Source organism: Leguminivora glycinivorella, chromosome 1 (assembly GCF_023078275.1).
Source record: "Leguminivora glycinivorella isolate SPB_JAAS2020 chromosome 1, LegGlyc_1.1, whole genome shotgun sequence".
NCBI lineage: Eukaryota > Metazoa > Arthropoda > Insecta > Lepidoptera > Tortricidae > Leguminivora > Leguminivora glycinivorella.
In genome coordinates this window covers 7,799,388-7,826,196 of record NC_062971.1, presented here as the reverse complement: position 1 = coordinate 7,826,196, position 26,809 = coordinate 7,799,388, and the positions used below count along the sequence as shown (strand labels likewise).

At 38.7% G+C, this 26,809-nt stretch overlaps 2 protein-coding genes across 2 annotated transcripts in view; one reads left to right on the top strand and one right to left on the bottom strand.

Moving 5' to 3' along the window:
- The window catches only part of LOC125226565 (atrial natriuretic peptide receptor 2-like), a 93,106-nt gene that overhangs the window by 53,429 nt on the left and 12,868 nt on the right, over positions 1 to 26,809 (bottom strand). The window lies entirely within an intron of this gene.
- LOC125233587 lies at positions 21,453 to 22,245 on the top strand. Its single transcript, XM_048139650.1, has 2 exons — positions 21,453 to 21,501; positions 21,581 to 22,245. The coding sequence occupies exons 1-2, from the start codon at positions 21,453 to 21,455 to the stop codon at positions 22,243 to 22,245; spliced, it is 714 nt and encodes a 237-aa protein (XP_047995607.1).

The following is a 26,809-nucleotide window of genomic DNA, read 5'->3' as shown; positions in this document are numbered from 1 at the left end:
GACTACCAATAATCTATATAACAATTTTATATGAACTTTGGCGCACCCCTCATAAAGGGGTAGGCAGAGCATATGAACTATTCAGTTTCAGTGCCAATCTTGGCAAAAAGGGGTTGAAACAAATCCAAATTGTGACATTGCAGTGACAGGTTGCCAGCCTCTCGCCTACGCCACAATTTAACCCATATCCCACAGTCAACTTCTACGACACCCACGGGAAGAAAGGGGGTGGTGAAATTATTAACCCGTCACCACACGGGTAGTCGGGTGGGTTACATGTAATTACTTCAAATACTCAATAGGACTGTGCTGGGATACAAATGGGACTGTGCTGGACACATCTGCTCCATGCCAAACGACCTGTGGGCCAAGAAAAGTACCGAATGGACACCAAACATAGTGCGGCGTGACGGCAGACCGCGAAGGAGTTGGCGGCACGATCTTGACGTCTTTCGAAAAGATTGGCCAAACATTGCCTTAAACCGAGACGCGTGGAAGAAAGAGATCCCAGGCCTTTTCCCAAAAGAGGGACACAACAGGCTGATAAAAAAAATTGTCCCACAATCTCTGACCCACTGGCGAATGCTGCTGGTCTGTAAAAACTCGGCTATTCGGGAAGATAAAAATCAGAAACACTCTTATACACACGTAAATACATACTAGTTTACTTATATATTTATCTAAATGTGGTAACCGGTAGTTACTTTGATTTACATGAGTCAATGTTATGTACATATATAATAAAGGTCTGCCTTAGGTACTACTTTATGATTAAGAAATGACCCTCTTCGGAAGGTTCCAGAACCGCGTCTGCCTTCCAGAAAGCAATGAATTATTCAAATGGACAGTTTCGGCCAGCTTAAATTAATTTCAGTGAAAGAAAGAACCTCTTGGGTACGCTTCAGAGCTTCCGTGTCCATCATTAATGTCATTATCATTAATAAAAACAAAATCCTTAGAGTAGATTTTTTTAAATCAACTTCAAACTTCGCTCTTGCAGTCTTCACAAATTTGCGACGCACACTGCAGACAGATCGGTTTTCCACACGCACAACAGGAGAATCTTGTTTGCCGCTTCAATTTGCTTGGACAAACACGGCACAACTTCCTTGCTGATGATGATTCAGGCTCAGTTGGTGGTGGCGGATGAGGTAAATCACGACCTAAAACACGGCGTAAGGTCATCCTCAATTCTCTAGGCAACTTATCATTATACACTCTTTGTTTTAAGGCAGGGAGCACCAATTCCCGAGCCAAATGCAACAAGAAGTCACCTCTTCTTAATTTTGCACCTTGACATTGTCCATATAACACAAACGTGTTTATTCCAGCTATGTCAACGAGACGATAGAAGATTGCCTGTGGCCACCGTCGTGTTTTGCGAGCACAGGAATATATGGCACATTTCTTGTCAACTTCATCCACTCCACCTTTGGTTTGATTGTAATCAATAATCATCACTGGTTTTCCAGTGTTTTCATCAGTACTAGGACTATGATGACAAGTGGACAAAAGGACAACCGCTTTATCCTTTTTTGGCACATAAGATACTAAAGTTAAATCTTTTGTGAATCCATAGAGGGAACTCCCAACAGGTCTCGTTTTATTCGGTTTGAATTCAGGTGGTATTTCCCTTTTATTTTTTTTTAGCGTCCCCAAATAGGTCAGGCCTTTTTTCAATAAAATTTCTGCTAGAGGAATAGAACTAAACCAATTGTCGGCTGTTATATTCCGATTTGTGTTTTCAATTGGCTTTGCTAATCTCAAAACCGACTGTGTGGATACAGCTAGCTTTTTCTCTGCTTCTGGCAGTCCTGTACCATCAGATCCTTTTCCATGATAAATGTACGCATTATAAACGTAGAATGTGCGAGCATCAGTTAGTACCATTATCTTGATTCCATATTTCGCAGGTTTATTAGGCATGTAGACGATAAACTTGCAGCGTCCTTTGAAAGCCAGTAGCATTTCATCAATGCAGGTGTATGAGCCAGGAGTGTAATGAGACTGACAATTCGCTATGAATTTGTTGAAAAATGATGAAACAGCAGCAAGTGGGTCGGTTTTCAAACGTTCCTGTCGGTCTTCAATGTTGTCTAGTCTCAAACAATTAAGCAAAGTGTTGAATCTGTATTTAGACATAACACATCGAAATATTTCATGGCCTGTTCCATCCGTTGCGAATAAGTAATTCGAATCAGAGTCATTACACTTAAATACTGATGAGTAGTATAGTAATCCCAGCAGAGATCGAAGTTCTAAATCATTGGTATCTTTCAATTCGTGTTTTGCGTAGTTCGAAAACTGCTGACGATAGACTTCAAGCTTCTTATTCGTATAGATTACCAATGTTTCGATCATCTCGGTGTCGAAAAAAGAATCCCAAAGCTTTTCATAACCGGGAAATCGCATCTGATCATCTTGTCTCGGCAAAGAAAGAATGTTATGAGCAGGTGTTCGCGACGCCCTTGAAAAATCTGTTTTAGACCAAACAAATCCACTTTTGCTACGATAACTATCGCGGTTTGACGTTTGAGGTTCGTTCTGCCTCCCCCTCCTCATGTTTCTGATTTTATTTCTTTTTTACTTTGACGTCTCTGACAGTCGCCATTTGAAAAGAATGAAATGAACGAATGATTTTGGGAAAGTAGTCGCCAAACGGTAACAATGTGTGCACGCGTAGTGCACACTTCTGTCACTTCTGTGACCATTTGTGCCTGTTACCAATCGTCCCCATTTGGGTCGCCGCGACTAAACGTCGACCGTACTGCGACTAAGCATTGAGACCCGAAGACCTGTGTGTACACAAAATAGGAGGATTTGCGTAGGAACGGCGACCGATTATGGTTATATGGGGCGTTTTCACATTATCCGATCCGATATCGGATGTAGGACCGATATCCCATACATTGAAGCCGTCATCTTTGAATTTTGCCTTTGATTTTTATTTAATTTAATTAATTATGTTATTTTAAATGTAGGTACCTATATTTTGTTATATTTTGTTTTTAACTAGTTGTAAGTATGTTGTGTGCCCTAGCAGGGCGTCATGGAGTGACATTTATAATATTATAACATCTTGATTTAATGTAAATGACCTTTACAACGAAATAAATGAAATGAAATAAGAAAATCATTATCCTATACGATTCGTATGCATTTTTTTTTAAACTAACGTTAAATTACTATACTGAATTAATTATTTACCTTATCCCTAAATTATAAATAAGAAGCAACAGTTACATAATAGTGGTTTTCTTAGAATAGCTAGATTAGCTAGTGGATTCTCCGATTCCAGCCTAATTAATCGCAAATAAACATGACACTTCTCAAACAAGATAATTATCTATTCTACGAACTCAGGTTATTTGCAATACTATACTAATGAACATATTATTTAATACTAAATATAAATCTAAATATTATTATCATTTAAATAAGATTTTATATTTCGAATAATGCATAGTGGAATATAATTAGGTTACAATATTTAAATGTAAAGTAAAGGAAGACATGAAATCGTACAACAGACATTTATCTAAAGCCGATTTTCGCACACATGTTGTCAAGATACGCAAGGAAAGGTGTGATAATTTTTTTTTTTCTTTATATTAGATTTTCATTCTTTTATTTACATGAAATTATCTTAAAATAAAATTAAACTATTAAATCTAAAATTATACTAAAATTAAACATAAAATTAAAATTAAACTAAATAAATCTGAAATTAAACTAAAATAAATCAAGAAACGGCCCCTGTGGCATAGTAGCGAATACGCTGGCAGCATTTCCTCGCTGGATTGTCAAGCTAATACGCTGAGCGAGGAAGCTGCCAGCTCTTCGGTCTCCGGTGGTGTCTCTTAGTCTCTTCGATAGGTGGACAACAAAGGTGGACACTCTATTTACTAATGCAAACATTGTAAAACATGGAAAAAATGGATCAGTTACATTTGCCCCCCAGTCGACATTTGCCCCGCTGTACCTTACTTCCTTATAGTCCCTTCCATTTCCGAAGTTTGAAGCAATCTGTTCTTGAGAGCTAATTTAAGATATAAGCATTTATTTCGCTTCTTCAAACTCGCGATGGATCTTGAATGTCAAACTTCTAAATTAAATCTTAAGGACTTTCTTTTCTCTGTAAAACAATATTAATCTTCTTTTTAGTAGGAAACTTTTTAGAGAACAAAAAAATACGTTAATAAGTGAATCATGCCGAAATAAATGTAGTCTCTATATTTTAATCAACGATGTTTAAAACTGAAAGAAAATCTGCCAATACTTATGTAAGTATGTGATCAATTCATGATTCATCTCATACGCATGTCATTTTGCTCACTTTTTCTGTAAGAAGAACTTATACTCGTATCTGACACAGTGACACATTCCATATATTATTAGCAACCTCTACCTTTACAATCTTAAGTGCCTTTAGCTTAGGCACTGGTCCCACCGCGAGCTATAGTTCCATTACGAATTGAACGGAATAAACGTAAACAAACTGCTGTCACTGTCAAAGTAACACGTGCAGCTCAAGTCAGGGGTTCTCAGAGTAAGGGCCGAGAGAAAATCAAATTACTTTTAACCAGTTATTAACGATCACTCTATTACATACTTAAAAATCGTTAAGCGATCGAACACAATGACTGTTATATTATGTTATGATCCCATGCAAGTCAATATAGAAATCGGTCCAAAATAGACGATGTCCTGTCATATCAGATACTCACAAAACTAATAATTTAATTTATAACCACCTTATTACCACCATCGCATTTGAAGAAGACGGTTTTAACTAGTAATTAAAAATCACTGCCACCTAGTCTCAAAAGTTGCTAAAAAATAATGTTTAGCGGCCCGCTACTTGGTCGCCCAGGTACATTTCCACAGTAATACCAGTGCAATATACAAATTACCCGACAAAAACGGCTTTTTAATCTCAATAAATATACCAAAACGTTTAGTGTTTCAATTTATTTTCGTTTAAAAAGAGTCATTATTTGTGTAGTGGAATATGTAAAGATTTTTATTAAACCTGTAAAATATCGGCAATTTTAATACCTCGAATGGTGCAAATTTTTTATAGCACCGGCCACACTTTTGTTTACAATAATTCCGGCTAATTAAAAATAGGAGTATAGTAAGCTATAAAAACAAACAAAAGATAAACACTCCCGTGCAAATAAAAGAGACACGGCGATATTGATAGCTCACCGCTGGGCGAGTAACTATAAACATTCTTATTTTTAATTATTATTTATTTAATTATTACAATCACAGGTATCTATAGTATAAATATACAGTGCTCCACAAAACTATGGTATAAGTTTGACTGTGGAGTCAAGAAATCGCCGTGTCTCTTTTATTTACACGGGAGCACTCATCTTTTCTCACATTATATTTTGTTCGTTTTTATAGCCGATAGCTCATAGTTTACTAGCTCGCGGTGGGGCCAGTGCCCATGGATAGAGTCGGCTCAAGGTCATTATGTAGCAAGTTTGATGCCAAATATGTTAATCTACTTAGGTACTTCCAAGTTCCGTGGTAACGATTTACAATAATTAGAAGCAGCGTTATTTTTCACTCACGTTTTGATAAAAAAATCATAATAACTTCAAAAGAACTTGAAATACACTTGCTCACCGCCGCTTTGCTAAATATATATCTAGGTCTACTCGTATGTCCATATAATACTTTTATGTACTTAATAACATAGACGTTATTTAAGTTGCCACGAGTATACATGCCATCACTTGCGTGTAAATCCTACCATGTTATATAGTATGAATTTTCTGAGATGAACTTTTCGCTTTAGCCGCGCGTAATCTGTTAAACAAAGGCCCTTGTTTCTATTATTCCCGGCGGCTAGCTCCCGTTTCCACAGCACGTGCTAAAGTCTTAGTGTAGTTAAAAAACAACTATCATGATAGCAATAAGGTTCAAATTTATTAAACAGTTTGCAGTATGCAGGTAACTTTTTTTGAAGATGACAAAACGTGCTATCTCCGAAAGGTCTTTTTATGGATTTGAACCTTATTACTATCATGAATTCATGATAGTTATTGATGCTTTATTATAAAATGTTTTGTCACATTTAATGGATTGATTTGTGTTGTGTCAAAGGTCAGTGAGTGTTCCTCGTCATGATGAAAATTCGCCATTACCTTGACGTATTATTAGCTGGCCGGTTGTGGTGGCTTTTTATCTTATTTATCAATATTATCATTACATAACCTTTTAAATGTAAGAATCTTATTTTTATTTTATTTTATTTTATTGGTATTCAGGATAACAACAGCCGTAAATATAACTAAGACATACTACTGCTTACGTATAAGAAGGCCAATAACAGTCATCCATTAAATTACATTTTGTAAGAATTAAATTAACTAAATGTTATATAAACAATCAAAATGTGCAATACACACAAATGCTCCAACGGCTAAAGTACATACAGGTTGTTGATTAAGTATTCTTTTAATTACGTAACTTAAGGCTTCAATAGCTATCCACCTACTTAATTCATTAGAATACTAGTATAAATACCCATAAATACTCATAAGTCAGACACCAACAAAACTTACGTCAAGAATTTACAATAGTACCCACCAGACCATGGCCGATAAACAGCATAGCATTCCCCTAGCACCCAGTAAAAGTTACGATGATTTTATTTTATTTTTTGATTTTATTATTCATTTAAGTTTCAGTTTCATTAAAATTTTCGTTTTCACTGAGCAAAATTGCATAAATATCTTTTTTATATCTATGTTTAGACCCTATAAAAGGATCAGAAGAGGAAAATTCGGTGTTATACAAGTGAGGGATCCTAGATAGAACGGAGTTAGAACCATAGTTAGTAGTGTGAAAGGGAACATGAAAGAGAGTTGTGTGTCGGGTTCGCCGCCTTGGGACTCGAAATGAAAGGCTAGATAACAGTTCAGGACAGTCTAAACGATTTCTAATGATATCAAAAAGCAGGCTCATATCAGACATTTTGCGCCTATCCTCAAGAGAAATAAGGTCATATTCCCGGCAGTTACCTTTATACCCAACAGATGTCTTCTTAAATTTATAATTTAAATGAGCTATAAATCTTTTTGGATTCTTTCGATGCGTTCTTTATGAACAGCATAGCAAACTGACCAAATTGGTGATGCATATTCAAGGATGGATCTCACATATGCGTAATATACAACTTTTAGACATGACAGGCTGTGAAAAGGTTTACAGGTTCTCATAACAAATCCCAAGCTTCGGCTTCACTTTAAATAGGTTCTTATAAAAAATTACTTGTTACTCTGCTAGTTACTTGATTATTGCTACGGAGATCTAATCGTCAAGAAATGAATCTAAGCTAATTTTATTTATCAATTTTAGACGAAGGTTTGTATTCTCAGAAATCAAGTCAAGCATACATAAACTACAAGTATGTACATACTCGTTTTATTTTATTATGAAATAGTATTATTCTGATATCACTAACGAGCGTAAAAAATACGTAAAAGTTATTGAAAACGGATACAAAGCATAATACGTTTCATTCGTGGTTGATTTTCTTTTAAGAAGCTACAACTTCAAAGCTCTATTTTATCAATAGGTAATCTTTTTGTGAAAATCCCGATAACAAACGAAATGGTAATGTTGAAATTTGCTGAAGTACAACGTCAAAGAAATGTTATATTAGCCTTTGTCGCGTAAATAGTGTAGTAAATATTTGGATAAATTTATTATAATTTTACTTTGTCAAAGTAAAGATTTAGGTAAATTTAAAGTACCATGATATACTATAATTATGATGATGATGCGCTAGAGAGTTCAGGGCCGGGTCGGACTTATATCATAGTTATATGCATATCCTGATTATGTAATTCATACAATTTTCGTAAGTAGTTTTTTAAAATATCAATAAAGTCAAAGTCAAACAAATAAAGAAACTGCGACATAAAACATTGACGGCCTACGCACGTAAAGTTTTTGGGTGTGGTAGGTTATGTGATATTACCTTGTCACCCCAAACAAACCCATGTCATACCGACGATTGTCGCGGCAGTCACTATGACGAGTATGACGTATAAGCAAAAACACTACAATGGACACTACAAGGACAAGTCCAGTAAGTACCTAGACTTGGCTCACGAGATAACTGCCATGTGGGATGTTGATTCGACGATCATTGTTCCGATAGTCGTTTCAGAGAACGGTCTCATATAGCGAAGAGTCTCGACCAACATCTTAAGAGGATACGGTAGCGAAAATGCTAAAATGGAAAGGAGCCCCCCTTTCAACTTGGGAATTTTAGTTAAATATACAAGTGTTATTAACTAGATTTATCGAAAAAAAATTGTCCATTAAGAACAAGTCAGTCAAAATATATTTCAAAAAAATCTTTAAAATCGAGGTTCCGCTCTCGACTCTTTCCTCCTTCAAAACTTAATCAATCGGAACGAAATTTGAGAATATGAATAACAATGAAATAATCTATGTCGGACCGTTTAGCTTTTTTGGTTGATTGTTACCAATCTTGAGTATCACACCTTTTTTTGCGTCACAATGAAAAAGGCCGTATTTGGAAATTTTTGATTGGCTCTAGAGTCTTTAAAAAGCAGAATATCAAAAAAATCAAAACGGTCCGACACAGATAAAAATAATAACAATCTGTGTTGAAAAGATCATTGCTCTATCTTCAAAAACCAGGGAGGAAATAGTCGAGAGCGTTTGTATGGAGAATTGACCCCTACCGTATCGTCTTAAGAGACTCTCGCTAGGTGGCTGGATCAAGGGCCAGATGCAGAAGGCGGTGATCTTGGACACGGCGCGGATAGTGCGACGGTTCCTCTCTCTGCGGCCCTAACCACCGGCAGCTTGGGCCCTGCCCCGCTGCTGGCGGCACCCTAGGTTAGGTTTTTTATAATGTGTTTATACATTTTGTACTGTTCAGTAAGTGTGTTTATATTTTATATTATATACATATTGTAGAAAACATGGTAGCCTAGAGAATCAAAATAAATACCGAGAATAATTCTCTGAGAATTGGTAAAATGCTACATACCATGTGTTTTCATTGCTTCATTTCTTACTGAACAGATCTGAGCTTCCTTTCCCCACACAATGACGCCCGGTTTAGCTTAGGGGGTAGTGACACTGCTTGTTAGGCCGCGGTCCTGGGTTCGAATCCCGGTAAGGACATTTATTCGTGTGATGAGCACAGATATGTCTGGTATATAATTATATTTATAAGGACTTGTATTTTATAATACCATTGTCTGAATACCCACAACACAAGCCTTCTGGAGCTTACCGTGGGACTCAGTCAATCGGTCTAAGAGCGTCATATAATATGCATTTATACATACGTGACGTTTTAGCTGTCGATGTCGATATCTTAGCGCATTCTAAAACATCAAAAACTCATCATATAGATTATGTGTATACGTATGATTTTGTCCGTGTTGTCAAAATTAATAAAAACGTTTTCCCTGTAATTTAATTTCCCGCCGAAATTACCGGACCGAAATTAAACGTGTAATCCCGAGGCCTAACGAGCGTTTATTACATTCTGGCAAAATAAAAAGGAGTAAATCATGATAATGAAATATTAATTCTGCTGGTTTACTACCAATCTATGCCTAGGTACTTAGTACAGTCAGCAACAAAAGTACCGGATCGAACAACGCTTCGAAAGTGTCTAGCCATCATTCTGTACCCGATAATCAAAAAGAGATTTATAAATTTAAATAGATATCATACACGAATGAAAAAACGACAAAGCCCACTGGTGGCCGAGCCGGGAAACGAACCCGGGTCTTCAGCTTACGCGGCTAACACACCACCACTAGTGGTGGTCTTCACCACTAGACCCGGCTCCCGGCTCGGCCACCAGTGGGCCTTGTCGTTTTTTCTTTCGTGTATAATATCTATTTAAATTTATAATTTATATAATTAAAGTAGTGTGACTACTTGAAAAAAGAACAAATCAAAAAATATTCAATAAAATAATTTGATTTGTTCCCTAGTTGCAAAAAGAGATTTATTTATTATAAAATGTATACGTAAACTATGATTTTTCTGACACACACATTATTATATTCTGTCAAACAAGTCTGTCAGTAAATAAGAACTAAGAAAACTATAGGTAACCTTTTCTCTAGCACCCTAAAGAAAAGGATGCATATAGTTTTCTTTGTTCTTATTTACTGACAGACTTGGTTGACAGAGTATACATTACATATTTATCAATATTTATAATAGTTATCCAGGATGTCAGATACTTTTGGTGCCCTGTTTAATCCGCTAATACTGACAGCTTGATTTTTTTAAAATTAATGTAACGATTTGCCATATATTATTATCATGAAGCTTTTATAAGGCGGAGGCAGTTTTTTTTTTTCCTTTTATGTCAAAGTAAAGTAATGTGTTGTATGTGTAAGGGTAAAATTTTCATTATTCCTGACACTGCCTTTTAAAGGGTGTGGGAACGCATGATTAGCCTAAAATTATGATAGCGTTATAATTATTAAAGATCACCAGTCAGAAAAAACAATTATGCTGCTTTATTTTTTATTCCAAAAAGTACAGTTTAATTATTCCTGTGTACTGTATAGCAAGGTAGTTACGTTGATTTGAAACACTATATAATACAATAAGTATTATTAGTTATTACTATTATCAAAGAGGATCGAGTATTATAGAGAGTTACTGTCAAAGTAAAATGTGTAATCGCAGTGCATAGACTGCCATCTCTCGACACAGGCTTAAAACTTTTGAACCTCAGTTTTGACAATTTGGCCCATATTGTTAGCTTGATATGTGTTAAAAAGCCAAATTTTAATATTAGCGCCATCTAGCCGAGCGTTCCCCAAAGGTGTAATTAAAATGCGAGTATGGGAATATTTTAAAGCATTGTAAAAGTAGCACATACGATAATGGAACTGCACAGTAACATTATTAAATGCAGCGCGCGTTTTTCATAAACAAAAAAGCAAGGCCGAGTCCAACTTAATTAAAATCTGAACTCTCACGAAAAAATAGCTTTTGTGTTTCATAAGATGAATATTAATCATCAAGGAAAGCATTAAGTAATGAGTACCTTTCTACAGAGTTGAAAGGAGATATTTTGGTATGTTTACAGTTCTTAGACACCGTTACAGTATTCGTATATTACGTTTATGCATAAAATACTATTTAAGTCATGAAAACTAGAGTTTCTTGACACAATTTAGAAAACCTATAGATACCTATATTAGGTACATATCTACATGAAGGTTAGACATAAGTAAAGAAATTATTAACGAAGCATATAACAGTCGGCTAATAAGGCATTGGTATTCAAACCAGACGGGCGGCGAGCTTAGCCCGGGCTGTAGAGGAACCGCACGTACCACAATTTGTCTGTCTGCCAACGTGGTACAGGCTTAATGCCTATTTTGGCAAGTCGCTGTTGAGAAAGTATGCCAACAAATGAGAAAAACGAACTGCACGTTTGTCAGAGATCAACAGTTGACTTAATTGCTGAGTCTGACTCAGTTCATGACAAGTTTGAGTGTTAAATCAAGTCCAGCCCATCTTGCCTCCTTGAGCGTAGTCCAAGTGCCTTGTGTGTAGGAACAAGCGCGCGAAAACGCAAGTTTTGCTACGCCACCTGCCCCTCTAGCATAACTTGCCTTGTCGCGCGTGAGTCCATACTTGAAGTCGCGCTCGATGTATGGACTCGCGCGATAAGGCACGTTGTGCTAAAGGGTCTGGTAGGTATATCGATAAAATATTATATTAACAAAAAATAGTGTAAAAATTTGGAATCGATAATGTTAAATTTTGGTCAATATTAAAATGAAAAAAAAAAAGACACATAGTACAGTCGCCATCAGATATATAGAAGCGCCCGAGGTGCTCACAAATATCTGAACACGCCTGTATTGCCATGGCGTTAGAGGCGTGTTCAGATATTTTTGAGTACCTTGGGCGCTCCGATATATCTGTTGGCGACTGTACCTACTTAAGTAATTTAAAGAAAAACAACATCTTCAGAGCAATCTAGAAACCTTTGAAATGTTAACTAGGTCACTGATGCTGGAGAGTAACAACATAACAAATTAGGATACGGGCTTCATAAAATTAACATAATCAGCCTTTGCAACGCCGCGGAGACTCTAATCTGAGATGAAAACACTTCGTTACTTACTCATCAGTGCTTTTGCTGGTGAAAATATTTCAACCTGAGGACCGAAAAGCTCTATTCATTTTGTGGGTACGATTTATTAACAGATTCCATCACGAATCAACGAAATTATGTAAAATTTTACGCAAAGAAGTTTTGAGCTTCCCTAAAGAAAGATTAGCTTTGTATTATACAGGAATTTGAAGTCGGGTCGTAAGTTTGGGTAGTCGTATGATTATTAAAGAGGATTTTAGGATAAGAACTTTCGATGGTGGCTTTCACGGATTCATTGACTGAAAAATCTGATCTGAAATGAAATAATCCCCCAGGTTTGCAGCTTCTACCATAAATTCTTCCTCATTGTTTTGTAATTAATTAAGTATGTTGTTTATTTCTAATCTGAATGAACTAGGAGGTGATTGAGGTGTGGTTGAAGGCATAAAGGAAGAACATAAACTTTATGCCACTTTTACGAGGGCACATTACTTAATTGCTGGAATAAAGTGGTGTTAATAGTGACCCAATTCTGGATTTAAAGACGATTAATAACTTGTTATATGCGCTGAAATATTAAGCTGATATAATAAGTACAAAATAGGTGTAAAAAAATATTGTAAGGCTGGAAGGCGATGGGCAAAGTGGAGAGAAAGCCGAGAGTACTAATCTGGACTTTATTGCCAAGGTTGGGTACGGTGCAAGTTAGTGAATACCTCACTGAACCTACATGACCCAGCAGAGGTGGATGCATGTATGGCTAGGTAGGTTTACTTAAGTAGCTAGAAGACTAATATGCTGAAGCAAAGGTTAAAGCATAGAGCGTGCAGTAAGCTAGTTCCTACTGTGAAGGTGCTCTACTGGAACAAGTTTAACTATCTTAACTCAGTATAAAATGAAAGCAATCATCGGAGGGTCATGATTCTACGTTGACCAAACGTTAGCGTGTTCTATCTTCCGAATGCTCTGTGTGTGGGCGACATCTATTGGTGCACGTAGGAACTAACGGCTTATCGATGCGGTTGTAACGGTGCGGGGTGCGCGCTGTGCGTGAGCGCGTGGACTGAGTAAAGCACCGCAGCTGCAATGGATGGCGCGCCCGTGGTCGTTCGGTGTTCATCTTGTTACAATATGTCTTTTAAATGTTATGTACCTCAACCTTAAAAATACACCAATCAAAGAGTAAGATTTAGACTTAATTAATTAATTCAATACGAGTATTAAATGCAGATAGATTAAAATCATTGCTTACGTTTATTTACCTTACTTATATGTGACAATAATCGTGTAAGAATGAGAAATTTTAACAAAGAATCTTGTGTACGTATCCAATTTCTTCACAGAAATAGTGTGAATGAACGAGCAAAAAACCGAAAGACCTCTCCGGGAAATGAACTAGAAAAGAGCCCTGAATGATGAATGCCAACCCGGATGATATCGGTCACTGCTCGCGCACAATTGGGAAAAACGATCAACCGATATGTTCCTATTGAACACGGTTAGTGGTACGACTTTGTATATTTGTGTAAGTTATCATGATCTTTTTTTTTCTTTGTCATTCATTTAGGAAACAAACAGTCACATACAATTACAAAAGTGTTTAAGTTCTTAGATTACAGAAAGACCTATAGTTCCATTTAGTATAAAGTACACATAAAAATATATAACAGGTGTCGAAACAGGGCTATTATATAAAAATATAGATTACAGATTACAGAAAGATTTTATAGATTACAAAAAGACCTATAGTTCCATTTAGTATAAAGTACACATAAAAATATATAACAGGTGTCGAAACAGGGCTATTATATAAAAAGATGAATATTATATAAAAATAACCTCAGCTATACATATAACAATATTGGTAACTCGACGACTAAATTCAAAATTTTAAAAATATTTTAGAATATGTAACAAAAAGCAGAGTTAAAAATAAGAGAAATCTGTTATAAGTATTTGGGTTATAATATTCGTTTTTTTAACGATTTTTTTGAATTTTGGGACAATAAATACCAACAGTGACAATAAAATAAAGGTTCGCAGAAATAATTGTTCTGCTACGTCTAACTTACAGGCCTATTACTTATATTGGTTATAAATGACGTTTTTCATTATTTTTGTTAGCTGACTAACGTGCGAACTGTCAATTAATTCCGCGTCTTCGAGATATCAAATACTTAGCAGCATTGGCGGTTAGGACCACACTTATAATTACTTGTTGTATCGGGTTCTTAGCACTATAACCTTGGTCTGGTTAAAGTTTGAGCTAATATCAAAAATACACACTGAATAATTTATTATGAGAGTCAAAGAATCTGGATTCTACTAGTCTACTGGCATCACCATGTCCTAGTGCAATAGCAATTCGAATTAAAGAATCAGTCTAGACGCTGCGCTGGTCCCCAATAACCGAAGCAAAAGTAACTAAAAAAGAGAACTACGAGTACGACTGTCTGTTTCTTAGGCATTAACAGGATTGGGTGTTTACAGTTACACTGTTTACTTAAGAGGGCTTTCATGTGAAAAATAGTGAAATCGCAACCAAGCGCTTAATCATACCGTGTATGGTATCAAATTAAAGGGTTTTGCGAGTAGTTTACAAATATATAATATATTATAGGACTTTTTCTACTTGGTCTAACAAAATATGAGTAAATGTCCAGAAGTGGTAATAATTGTGACGGTGAAGGCTCGTTTTCAAAAAAATTCCAAAAATATATAATAGAAGTTTATAATCACTAAGGCATAAGAGCAACTTTAGTAAACGTTGTAGATTAATTTAGTACGAAAATAACTTCGACGTGATGTAGGTTTTCAAAGAAATTGTCACTTAATTTTAGGTAATTTCTGAAAAAAATTGAATTCGTCTTAGCCTCGTTTACTCTTTTTCAAAACCTTATAATAAAAATATAGTCTGAGGTGATTGTAGTACAGGATATACGTTTTATAAATTTACCAGTTTCAGTATTCAAAATTGTCCAAATTTTACAAATAAAATCGACTAATTCAGCGCTATACGCGGGTTTTCCTAAACGTGCATCAGAGAAAAATTCGTAATTAATTTAATGAGTTGGTTTTCAAAAATCTAGTCTAATAAGAATCAAAACAGTAAAATGCTCTAATTGAAACTTGAATTAAATAATATATATTATATCTATTAGATACTGGAAAGTGTAGTTTTTCACCGACTAAAACTATCAATTTTACTTTATTTTGATGTTTTTCTTAAAAGCACCCTTAACGAAGAAAAAAATAGATGCGAGTTCATTTGAATTTCTTTATTTACAAAAATGTTATTAAAATAGATTTTTTTTTTCAGAATGCTGCCTTTTATCATGATCAGCATACAGGGATGTGCGGGAATGTGAAAATTGTATATCGGGATTATCGGGTTATTGGATAGCTTGGAGAGCGAAACAAAATACTCGGCCTTATCAATACTACAAGGAAAACAAAATCATATACATAAAATAAAAAGTATAAGAGTGTTTTCGCACTACGTCCGATCAGAATCGTACTTTACATACTACATCTCATCTACATCTTAGCTGGAAGAGATCCCTTACAGGGATACGTTCGCCTTTGTACCTCTGTTCCTGTAAACTGTATATAAATCTGTTGTACACAATAAAGTGATTACTACTACTACTACATCTCCGTCATACACACTGCATCCGATCTCCGCGTCATCCAATTTGTTTTTTTTTATACCACGTCAGTGGTAAACAGGTATACGGCCCGCCTGATGGAAAGCGGTCACCGTAACCTATGGACGCCTGCAACTCAAGGGGTGTCACATGCGCATTTCCGACCCATTAGAAACTTGTACACTCCTTTTTTGAAGAACCCCATAATGTAGTTCATCGGGAATACCTCGACAGGGAGCTCATTCCACAGCCGGAGCGTTCGTGGGATGTCATTCTTCGCATGTAGCCGTAAAGTATCATACAAAGAGTTCTACGGCCATGACAAATCTTATTTTCATGAATTCGAATAGGACGTAGTGCGAAACCTCTTATCATTCCACGACAGGACAATGCTAAATAATCTGCATTATTTTAGTTAGTTTAGTTAGTCCTGCGATAAACACAAAGGGTAAGGAAATCGGTCGTCTAATTCAAGCCAACAACCTCAATAAATAGCTATCTGGTCCGGCCAAATACACGAAATCCGATGTGGGTATTCAATCAATTAGGACCTCCCTAGGGCTGTGATGAGCCAAATCCCCTGATTCCCGTTTCCTTAAGACGAAAAGGGACTGGCCGTGCGAAATCGCCTTATCATATAAAGGTAGTCCTGATATTCCTGTATAAATATATTTTTTTATTTACCTATTTACATATTATTCCTTTAAATTAACACTAATAGACAGGTTATAGGACAAGGGTAGAATTGGAAAAATTGAATTTGGGACGCTTTTTTTACCTACTAGGATCGAAGGCGGTCGTGATTCTGGGTAGGAAAAACATTAAATTTCCCTATTTTCCAAATAATAAACATTTTTGAATCTTTTTTCGCGAAAATGCCTTTTTAAAACTTGTATAAAAACGGTTTGTTTCCTAATTTTATAAATCGGAAAAAGTCAATCGTAAGGGCACTGGGGCATATCTTTAGAATTAATTTTTTTGTATGTATGTGTTGACCCCCTTTCTTCCCGTGGGTGTCGTAGAAGTCGACTGTGGGATATGGGTTGAATTGTGGCGTAGGCGAGAGGCTGGCAACCTGTCACTGCAATGTCACAATTTCGTTTTATTTCAACCCCTTTTTGCCAAGAGTGGCACTGAAACTTGAGTAGTTCATGTGCTCTGCCTACCCCTTTATGGGATACAGGCGTGATTGTATGTATGTTGTATGTATGTATGTATGTGTTGAATGTAAGTATATAATTTATGTTTAACATACATCGACAGCTGAGAGCTACGTTTGTACGGAGAAGCGGCCGTCCTCTTTTCTCTTAATCCTGAGTGGCCCAAATGCCGCAAGCACTCAGAGCGGACCATTCGGCCTGCGGCCGCGGACTACGACTACGTTCCTAGTCAACTAGGAACAATCGCTCACGAAACGCTCACGTTTCGCCAGTAGATATCTATCTCTATCGCGCTTCCGTGGCGCCGTCCAGCGGCGATAATCTCAGTAATGCCATTCGGCTACGGGGCCTGGAAACTTGAAATGTTGGTAACCACTATATAAGCGTATATCAATCACGCATAACATAAGCTGTGTGACCATTATTTAGGAGTGATTGATGTAATTGACTTGAATAACGCCAAAAATGTAAATTTATTTCCTATGTAGGTACGTATTTATGACGACCAGTCTTGCCTAGTGGATAGGGTTCTGGGTTCGAATCTCGGTAAGGGCATTAATTTATGCGATGAGCACAGATATTGTTGTTCCTGAGCAATGGATATTTCGTGTGCCGATATTATTACATATTTTTGTCTGGGTACCCACAGCACAAATGAATACCATGGGGTTTAGTCTCAGAGGAAAAAATTTTTTGATAATATTAATATTTTCGGAAATAATCGCTCCGCTGTCATCGAGTGTAAGGTTCACCGACGAAAAACGAGTTTTATCCAAAATGCCGAAGTGTGCAATAATAACTTGCAAACATCGCAGTGACCTGAATTTTCCAAGCCGATAGGATAACATTTCAAGGTAAATATATTTATTTCCTTTTTATTTCACATAAAACACGAATTCAACGTAATACTCCGAGTTGTACCATGTAACCTTACGTTTGCTTGTGCTTTAAAACGTTTTATACATTGCGGCTACACAAGGAACATATTGTAAACAGTGTAGTGTTTTGCGCCGCAATGAACGGTGTACAAAACGATTCACTCAGTGAGACAGTCTTTTTCTCGGAAACGAGGCGAGGCGTTCTGCTATTTATCGTTTGTGCGTGCGCGATCGCATATTTCGCTTATCGTTCGCATGTACACAACCATTGAAATGATGCGCGTGTATTGCGCAATAGGAGCGTCCAGCTACAAGTGTGTGGCTTAGTCAATCTGTTAAAGATGTTATAATATATGTAAGTATACTTAATATTTATTTCATCATCTTCCTTGCGTTATCCCGGCATTTGCCACGGCTCATGGGACCCTGGGGTCCGCTTTGACAACTAATCCCGTGATTTGGCGTAGGCACTAGTTTTACGAAAGCGACTGCCAGACCTTCCAACCCAAAGGGTAATTAATTAGACTTTATTGGAATTAGTCCGGTTTCTTTACGATGTTTTCTTTCACCGAAAAGCGACTGGCAAATATGAAATGACATTTCGCACATAAGTTTCGAAAAACTCATTGGTGCGAGCCGGAGTTTGAACCTGCGACCTCCGGATCGAAAGTCGCACGCTCTTACCGCTAGGCCCCCAGCGCTTTTTTTACTTTATATTTATTTATTTACCTTAATATTGAATCTAATATAAGTAGTAACTTTACCAGCAACTTTCAAAGAATAATAATTTATTCTTATGCCTATTCTAGTTGTATAATTGGACGTAGTTACGCAATAACGTTCCAGTCCATCTGAAATTGTCATTGAAATGAAAGACTTTAGTTTTTCATACAAAGTCTAAAACTTAATGACAATTTCATGTGGATTGGAACGTTATTGCGTAACTACGTCCAATTATAACCTATTTTCTTAACAATTGCGACAAACCCATGTCGTAAACAAACTACTCGTAAGTACTTATTTTATAAGTTTCGTATTTTACTCGTAACAATTCATTAAAATTTTCCAGTTAACTAGATAATTAAAACGCTTGTTTACACATATAAATACTTGCTATACTTCTGTTTTCAAAGCTTGAAGTGCCTCGGGATTGAGCACAGCCAATTAAAAGTTGTATGCAGCCGAGGCCACGGAGATAAGGATGAAGTTGCGACTTGTTAGCAACAACTCGGATCAGCAAGTCGATTGCAGTTACAAAACAGGCAAAATCGAGTTAGAACTCTGCGATCTGTGTACAAGTAAAGGAAACTTAATAAATCGGAATGCGGAAGTTGCTTGTACTTAAAATAAAATATTTTAAACCGTGCACTAAATAAAGCACTAGAAAAACATGGGACAGTCCACCCACCAGTTATTTTTAAAACCAAATCATATTTGATAAATCGAATACAAATATATACAAAGTAAAGTGAACGTTTCATATTAACTCCCTATGCGCAAATCGTTTTACCAGTTCTTAAAAAGAAACTGATTTGACTATAGTCGGAAAGTAGCATATTGGGCATTTTCGAGAATAAAAGATTCAAAAACATTTTTTGTAACGTAGGTCAATTTCATATTTTTTCACCTCACTAGCTCGGAAAGGACTTTTTTATTCTTTAAAAACAGATAGCAAAATCGCATTTTATCCACAAGAGTGCAAAGAATATTTGAAATCCGAACGTGTCATTAGTTACTTTTTTAAATACCTATAATTTCTTGTAAAGGCATGTCCCAGACAGGACAATTTTCTCCCTGTGCTTAAATTGTCTTAACAAATCATGTGATGCGAACGTAAAAATAATTTCATATCGAATTGTATCCGACTAAAAACATAAAATTCAAACAATTTTATAACCTGATTTTACCATAAACACTTGAAATCGTACAAGAAATTGTATTTTTGACTCTTCCATTGTACTTATTCAGAACGCACCTTAAGTAACATTGCAATCTCAAAACGCGTGAAACGTAACGCACCCAAATAGATTTTTCTTCTTGATTCTTAATTTGAAACTTTTGTGTTGTCGGTTGGTGCTTCGTGGAAATTGTAATAAACGCAAATTGACTTATTTCTGTGCAATTATGTTCCAGTTATTTTTATTGCGTGTTTCCTCGCTTTAGTGAAGTGAAAAGTTATGTGTTACACACGGGATTCAAAGTTATTTTAACTCGTGTGTATTGCAACACTCTCTACGCTCAGGATTCTATTTTTGAACCCTAGAATCCATTCGCTAGTTCGTGTTGCAATTCCACACTAGGTTAAAATACAACTTTGCTCCCTTGTATAACAAATAACTATTCCTACTCAGAATCACGAGCCCCTTCGATCCTACTAGGTAAAAAAATGCGTCCCAAATTTAATTTTTCCACTTCGTTACCATTTTTCAAACACTTTGTACAGCGGTTACAAAGTGGAAAGTATGCAAAACAATTACCGCATGATGAAGCGTTACGACTATCCACGAAGAGCTTCGCGGAACTTAAAAGGATGGGGTATAAGTTCGGGACCTCACAATCCAAACCTGAGCCAAAATCGGCCAAACGGCCACGCTCGGAGGAGACCTCACCGCAGGGTAACTCCAACAAGAACCCAAGGGTGAGTGAGACCCCCCCAACCCAACCCCAACCTTCACAACCCTACAACGAGGTCCTGAGCCAAGTCCGAGTCGGAATCAAGGACTCCAAGCCGATGAGTATCGCGCAACAGGAGTCCCTATGCAATACCATCTTGCAAAAGATTGCGACTTTGGAAATGGACGCAGGACCGAAGTTTAAGGGATACGCTTACAAGCCAGGCTGGTTGCTCATCACTTGCAGCGATCAAAGATCCAAAACCTGGCTTGAGGAAGTAACACCCTCCCTAAAACCTTGGCCGGAAGCCAACCTCAGGGTCATCCCCGAAAATGAGCTTCCCAAGCCAAAAATTGGGATGGTGTTCATTCCTGGGACGCAAGATGTCAAGCAGTCCCTTTCGCTACTCTATGCGCAGAACCAGGGTCTGCACACGGAGTTGTGGAAGATTCTCCACACCAAGGTCGACAAGAGTGGTGTCATGGTCACACTCTCTCTAGACGACGAATCTGTGGAAAACCTCCAAAAAAAGGACCTAAAGGCTAACCTAGGTTTCCGCGAGGTCCAGTTTCGGCTAAAGGGCCACTCCCAGGCCCAACAGCCCGAAACTCAAAACACCCAAACCCCACCACCGCAGCCTGAAATCCCTGCAACACCCATCCCACAAACCCAAACACCCGCCCGAAAGGTGCCTCCGGGCCCAAAACTGTCGGCTCCGTCCACCTCCACCACCGCCAACCCAACACCGGGACCTTCGGGGCTACAGCGGTTTCTCACCACCAGGGGAGGCAACAGGGGCAACAACCGCCCAAGGGGTAGGGGGAGCAGAGGCGGTCACCAGGGGCACAGCGGTGCCCACCGCCGTGGAAAGTAGGAAAGACGACGCCAGCAGGGGTAGGGGGGTGAAATTCCTCCAGGCCAACCTCCACCACGCCGTAGCGGCCACAGCGGTCGTCGAAAAAGTATTTGGCGAAAATGGCCTGGACATCGCCCTCATACAAGAACCATGAATCAACACCAAACACATGGCATCAGGTCTCAACAGAGCAGGAAAGGTACTAATCTACGAAAAAGGTGTTCGACCAAGAGCCTGCATCGTATTTAACAAAAACATTAACTTCTTGCCTGTTACAGAACTATGCAATGAAGACATAGCAGTCGCGTATGTCGATCTCAAAGGGAGAGGAGCACTCAAGGTAATAGTCTGCTCCGCCTACCTTCCCGGAGAGAAGCAAGATCCCACAGAAGAACTGACTAAAGTGCTCGAGTACGCTCAGGCACAAAAGGCGGAACTCATTGTGGGATGTGATGCCAACGCCCACCACACCATCTGGGGGAGCACAGGAATCAACAAAAGAGGTGAGTTACTATCCCAATTTATTTTTACTAATTGTCTGCACTTGTTAAATAATGGCAACACGCCAACCTTTGTAACTAGGGCCAGACAAGAAGTATTAGATATTACCTTCGCTACTGAAAAGGCAGCAAACTGCCTAGCCAATTGGCGCGTCAGCAGCGAAAACTCAATGTCGGATCACAGACATATTTTGTTCAGCGTTAAAGGATCAATAGACACGGTACCACTTATGCGAAGAAATCCAAAAGACACTTCATGGGAAGCCTACAAGGCAGACCTTGAAACAAGTCTAAAGGATGTCCCAAAATATGTCAAAACACCAGACTCTCTCAACATGGCGGTCAACCAAATCTCCAAAGGCATGATTAGGGCCTACGAACTAAACTGCCCGGTGAAGGAGTCAACCTGCAACAGGAAAACGACGTGGTGGAACAAAAACTAGAAAACCTCCGTAGATCTACACGTCGCATATTCAATCACTCTACCACGCCAGAGGAATGGAAAAGGTATGGTAAAAAGCTCTGACTGAATATAACAAACAAATCAGGAAAGCAAAAAGGAAGTCCTGGAGGAAGTTCTGTGAGGAGATCGCCCAAACTCACAAAGGAGCGAGAATCCACAAGATACTCTCCAAGGCACCAACAAACTATCTCGGTCTTCTTAGGAAACCAGATGGCACATTTACGAACACAAACCACACGACCACACATTTACATTACACATTTACATTTACGAAAGGAGGAAACCTTAGAAGTACTAAGAACCACACACTTCCCCGGTTCGTATACAACCAGTAACAAGCTATTATGCGCCCAAAGGAATACTCAAATACACAGGGCACGAAATATAGACTGGAATTTGGCAACTAATATTTTTAGACCAAACAAAATTAAATGGGCACTTAGAAAGTTCCAGCCATTTAAGTCAGCAGGAATGGATGGAGTGTTCCCAGCGCTACTGCAGCAAGGACAAGAACTCCTCCTCCCGCATCTGGCCAGAATATTCAGAGCAAGTTTTGCAATGGGAATAATACCAGATCAATGGACTAAGGTCAAGGTACTTTTTATACCAAAAGCAGGGAAAAAGGACTACTCACAGCCTAAATCCTTCAGACCGATCAGTCTAACATCGTTCCTACTTAAAACGATGGAAAGAATCATTGATCAGCACATTAGGACGGCATACCTGGCGGATAGACCGCTGAGTGTTAACCAACATGCTTACCAAAAGGGAAAATCCACGGAGACTGCCCTACTCGACCTGGTAGACAAGGTGCAGTCAACCCTAGAGGACAAGCAAACCGCTCTATGTGCGTTCCTTGATGTAGAAGGTGCTTTCGACAACACGCCCACAGAAACCATACTTAATGGTATGAAATCAAAGGGTGTAGACGAAACCACCACCAGATGGGTTCACAGCATGCTCTCAAACAGGGTAGCAACTCTGACGTTAAACCCGGTAGAGCATGAGTTTCATACCACTAAAGGGTGCCCGCAAGGAGGCGTCTTGTCTCCGTTACTATGGACCCTAGCAGTGGACCAACTTCTTGCAATACTGTCAGGCCAACATTATGACACACAAGGATACGCCGACGACCTTGTGATAATTATAAAAGGCCCATGTCTATCTACAATATCAAATCTAATGCAAGGAGCTCTTAACACAATAATCAAATGGTGTAAAGAAAATGATTTGTCCATTAATCCGAGCAAGACAGTAATCGTTCCATTTACAAGGAAACGGGACCTCGGAAAACTAAAAGAACCAAAACTGAATGGACAAATAATACCATTCTCGGTCGAGGTCAAGTATCTAGGGGTCACTTTCGACCAAAAGCTAACTTGGAACCCTCACCTGAGAAACATCACTCATAAAGCAAAGATGGCCCTGTGGTCATGCTGTCGAATGGCAGGAGCAAGATGGGGCTTAAGACCCAACATTGCTATGTGGTTATATACAGCGGTAGTGAGGCCCATAATCACCTACGCCTCCGCAGTATGGTGGGACAAAACCAACCAAACGACAGCAATACAAGCTTTAAACAGCCTGCAACGCACTGCTTGCATTACAGCAACAGGCGCCTTCTCCTCGACACCGGGGCGGCCCTCGATGCACTGCTTGACATTTTACCACTCCCCTGCAAGTGCAAAAGGAGTCCAAGCAGTGTGTCTACAGGATATGCACTCTAAATAGGCCAAAATGGCGCTCCCAAGCACTAGCCAAACTCAAGGCCTGGGTATTTGCAAATAAAACACTTAGCATGCCCACCGATGACACATACACAGAGTGCAACTTTACCAAACTGTACACGGTGGAAATACCTCCTCGAGACAAATGGACTAACGACCAAATGTACGTCGAAGAGGGAAGCCACATATGGTACACGGATGGTTCCAAAAAGGAAATGATGTAGGATGTGGGATCTATGGTGAGAGACCCAAGCTCAGGGCCAGCGTCAGCATGGGCAGACAGGCCTCAATCTTCCAGGCAGAAGTCTTCGCCATTAACAAATGTGTGGAGATTAACCTGGATAGAAACCTAAGACACCAACATATCTACATCAACTCAGACAGCCAAGCTGCTCTGCTGGCACTAGATTCTCTAGAGTCCAACTCAAAGCTAGTCCAGAACTGTAAAACAAACCTAAACGCACTGGCCAACTCCAACAAAGTCACACTTAGATGGGTACCAGGGCACTCCGACATTACCGGAAACGACGAAGCAGACGAACTCGCTAGAAAGGGCGCAGACACACCCCTGATCGGCCCCGAACCGTTTTGTGGATTCACAAAACGAGAAGCATATTCTCTGCTAAATAACCTGGAAAAAAGAAGGGCAATCGATGGGTGGAAGTTCGTGAGAGGACAAGAACACTCGAAAGCCCTAATAAAACCGTTCAACAGCAGATATGCTAAAGAGCTCATAGGGCTCAAAAGACACAAAATCTGCGCGGTATCCAGAATATTGACTGGACACTGCAAGCTGAACAAACACATGTTTCAATTGATGCAAAACAATAGAAGATTTTGGGACTATTTTTTGTCTCCTGTTTTTTGTCCTAGATTGAAAGGGCTCGTGATTCTGAGTAGGATAAACATAAAATTTACCTACCTTAGAAAAATATTTTTGGTGATTGTTCTCGCGAAAACGCCCTATTACCAATGGTTAAAAAAGAGCCAACTATCCTAATGTGAACTGCAATGTCCGACAGAAGCACGGACGCTTGCATAGTGAAGCGAAGAACGCGAATAAGTTGGTTCGTTCTCAAAAAAGTGGCACCGTCAGGGTAAAGTGAATGAAAAAAAATGAAAATGGTTTTTTGTACCTTTTTGGATTTAAATATGTTTTTGAGTGCATCAATGATACGGAATTTGCAGGAGGGAACGAAATAGTCGTAAAAACGTAGAACTTACAGCGAGTTGAAATTTTAGACATACAGGAGAAAGTGAATAGACAGGGTAGCAGGGAAAACGTGGCAGGATAAAGAGAGTTTGAATAAAAAAACAAGTTTACCACTAATAATTCAACGTATATCGACTATTATGATTTCGTTAGGATTCAATTTTTTTCTTTGTACACCATTTTGTACTTTTTTTATGTGCAATAAAGAATAAATAAATAAGTACCTACAATCACAGTCTTGTAAAACAACAAAGCACATATCATGATTCACAATGTGAGTTGTACTTGTGCCTGCAATGGCTGCCCCAGTGGAAGAGTTAGTTCGTCTCCTTGATGTCTCCTTGGTAACAGATGTCGAGATAATGAGGTCAGTATTTAAATAAAATGAGGGCCACTCTAGGGCCGGACGGTGTGCCTTGGCTCTTTAAGCATCTTGGAAGTAGATTACGTGGCCACATTGACGACTGCCTCCGAGAGGGTATAAATTCTCGTTGGAAGGTGGGCAGACTGTGCCTTTCGAAAAAAGGGTAGTCCAGCTGACTGTCCCTTAGGATACCGTCCCATTGCCCTCCTAGATGAAACTGGCACGATGTTGAGCGCATCATCGTAAGTCTCATCTACTGCTGTGCACGCATTTTGAAAGACACGTGCCCAAACATCAGAGATCGGGTTCTGGGAGGAGCGATAGACGCAATTGATGCGCTGCATAAATACAGCGGTCTGGTAGCAGAGAAAAGGCAGGGAGCTATCGCAGTATCTCTTGACATTGCCAATTACTTCGGCTTTCTTCCTTATGTGGTAATAAAATAGGCACATTGCTTCCACGATGCGCCTTTCTATTTGAAGATCATCATTCACCATAGGGCATTACCTTGCAGATAGAGTACTGCTCAATGAATCAGGAGGAAGATGCCTAGAAAGACGAATGGAGTGTGGTGTTCCTACCGGCTGCGCCATATAAACGTATAGGGACAACGAGACTACGTGCTCAAATCAAGACTGACTTCTTTATTCTTCTTCTTACCCACATGCATATTCATAATAATCATAACCTACCCACAGTTTTCCACAGGGGTCGGTACTGGGTGCCTGCTCTGGAGCATTGGCTTTGACTTGGCTATCAGAGTAGTCCAACTTCTCCGCATGATCACCATTTGTTATGCCGATGACACAATAGTAGCCGTGAGGGGAAGAAAGTACCAGGATAATAAGGAGAGCCACAGTGGCAACTGAGCTCACAGTTAGGCACATTAATTTGTTTGGGCTTGCGGTGTTACTTGCCACGACCGATGACGTGGTTTTCGAAGGAAAGGTTGGCTTCTGCCCGAAGAAAGTGATTGCTGCCGACCTAGCCAAAATGATAATCGTTGACGCTATACGCCGATCAAAATGTAATCTGGTTCTGTAATGCCTATATGCAAGAGCGATAGGGATGTTGCCTTGCCTATTGGCGGTGAGGCGGTCCCTCTTACGCCCCAAATTAAGTACTTGGGCTTAAATTCAAACCAAAATTGGTACTCCGAGGAACATTTTATCAAATTGGTTCCTAGCCTCGTCGGGACTGCTTCGGCGCTGAGCAGACTATTGCCCAATATCGAAGGACC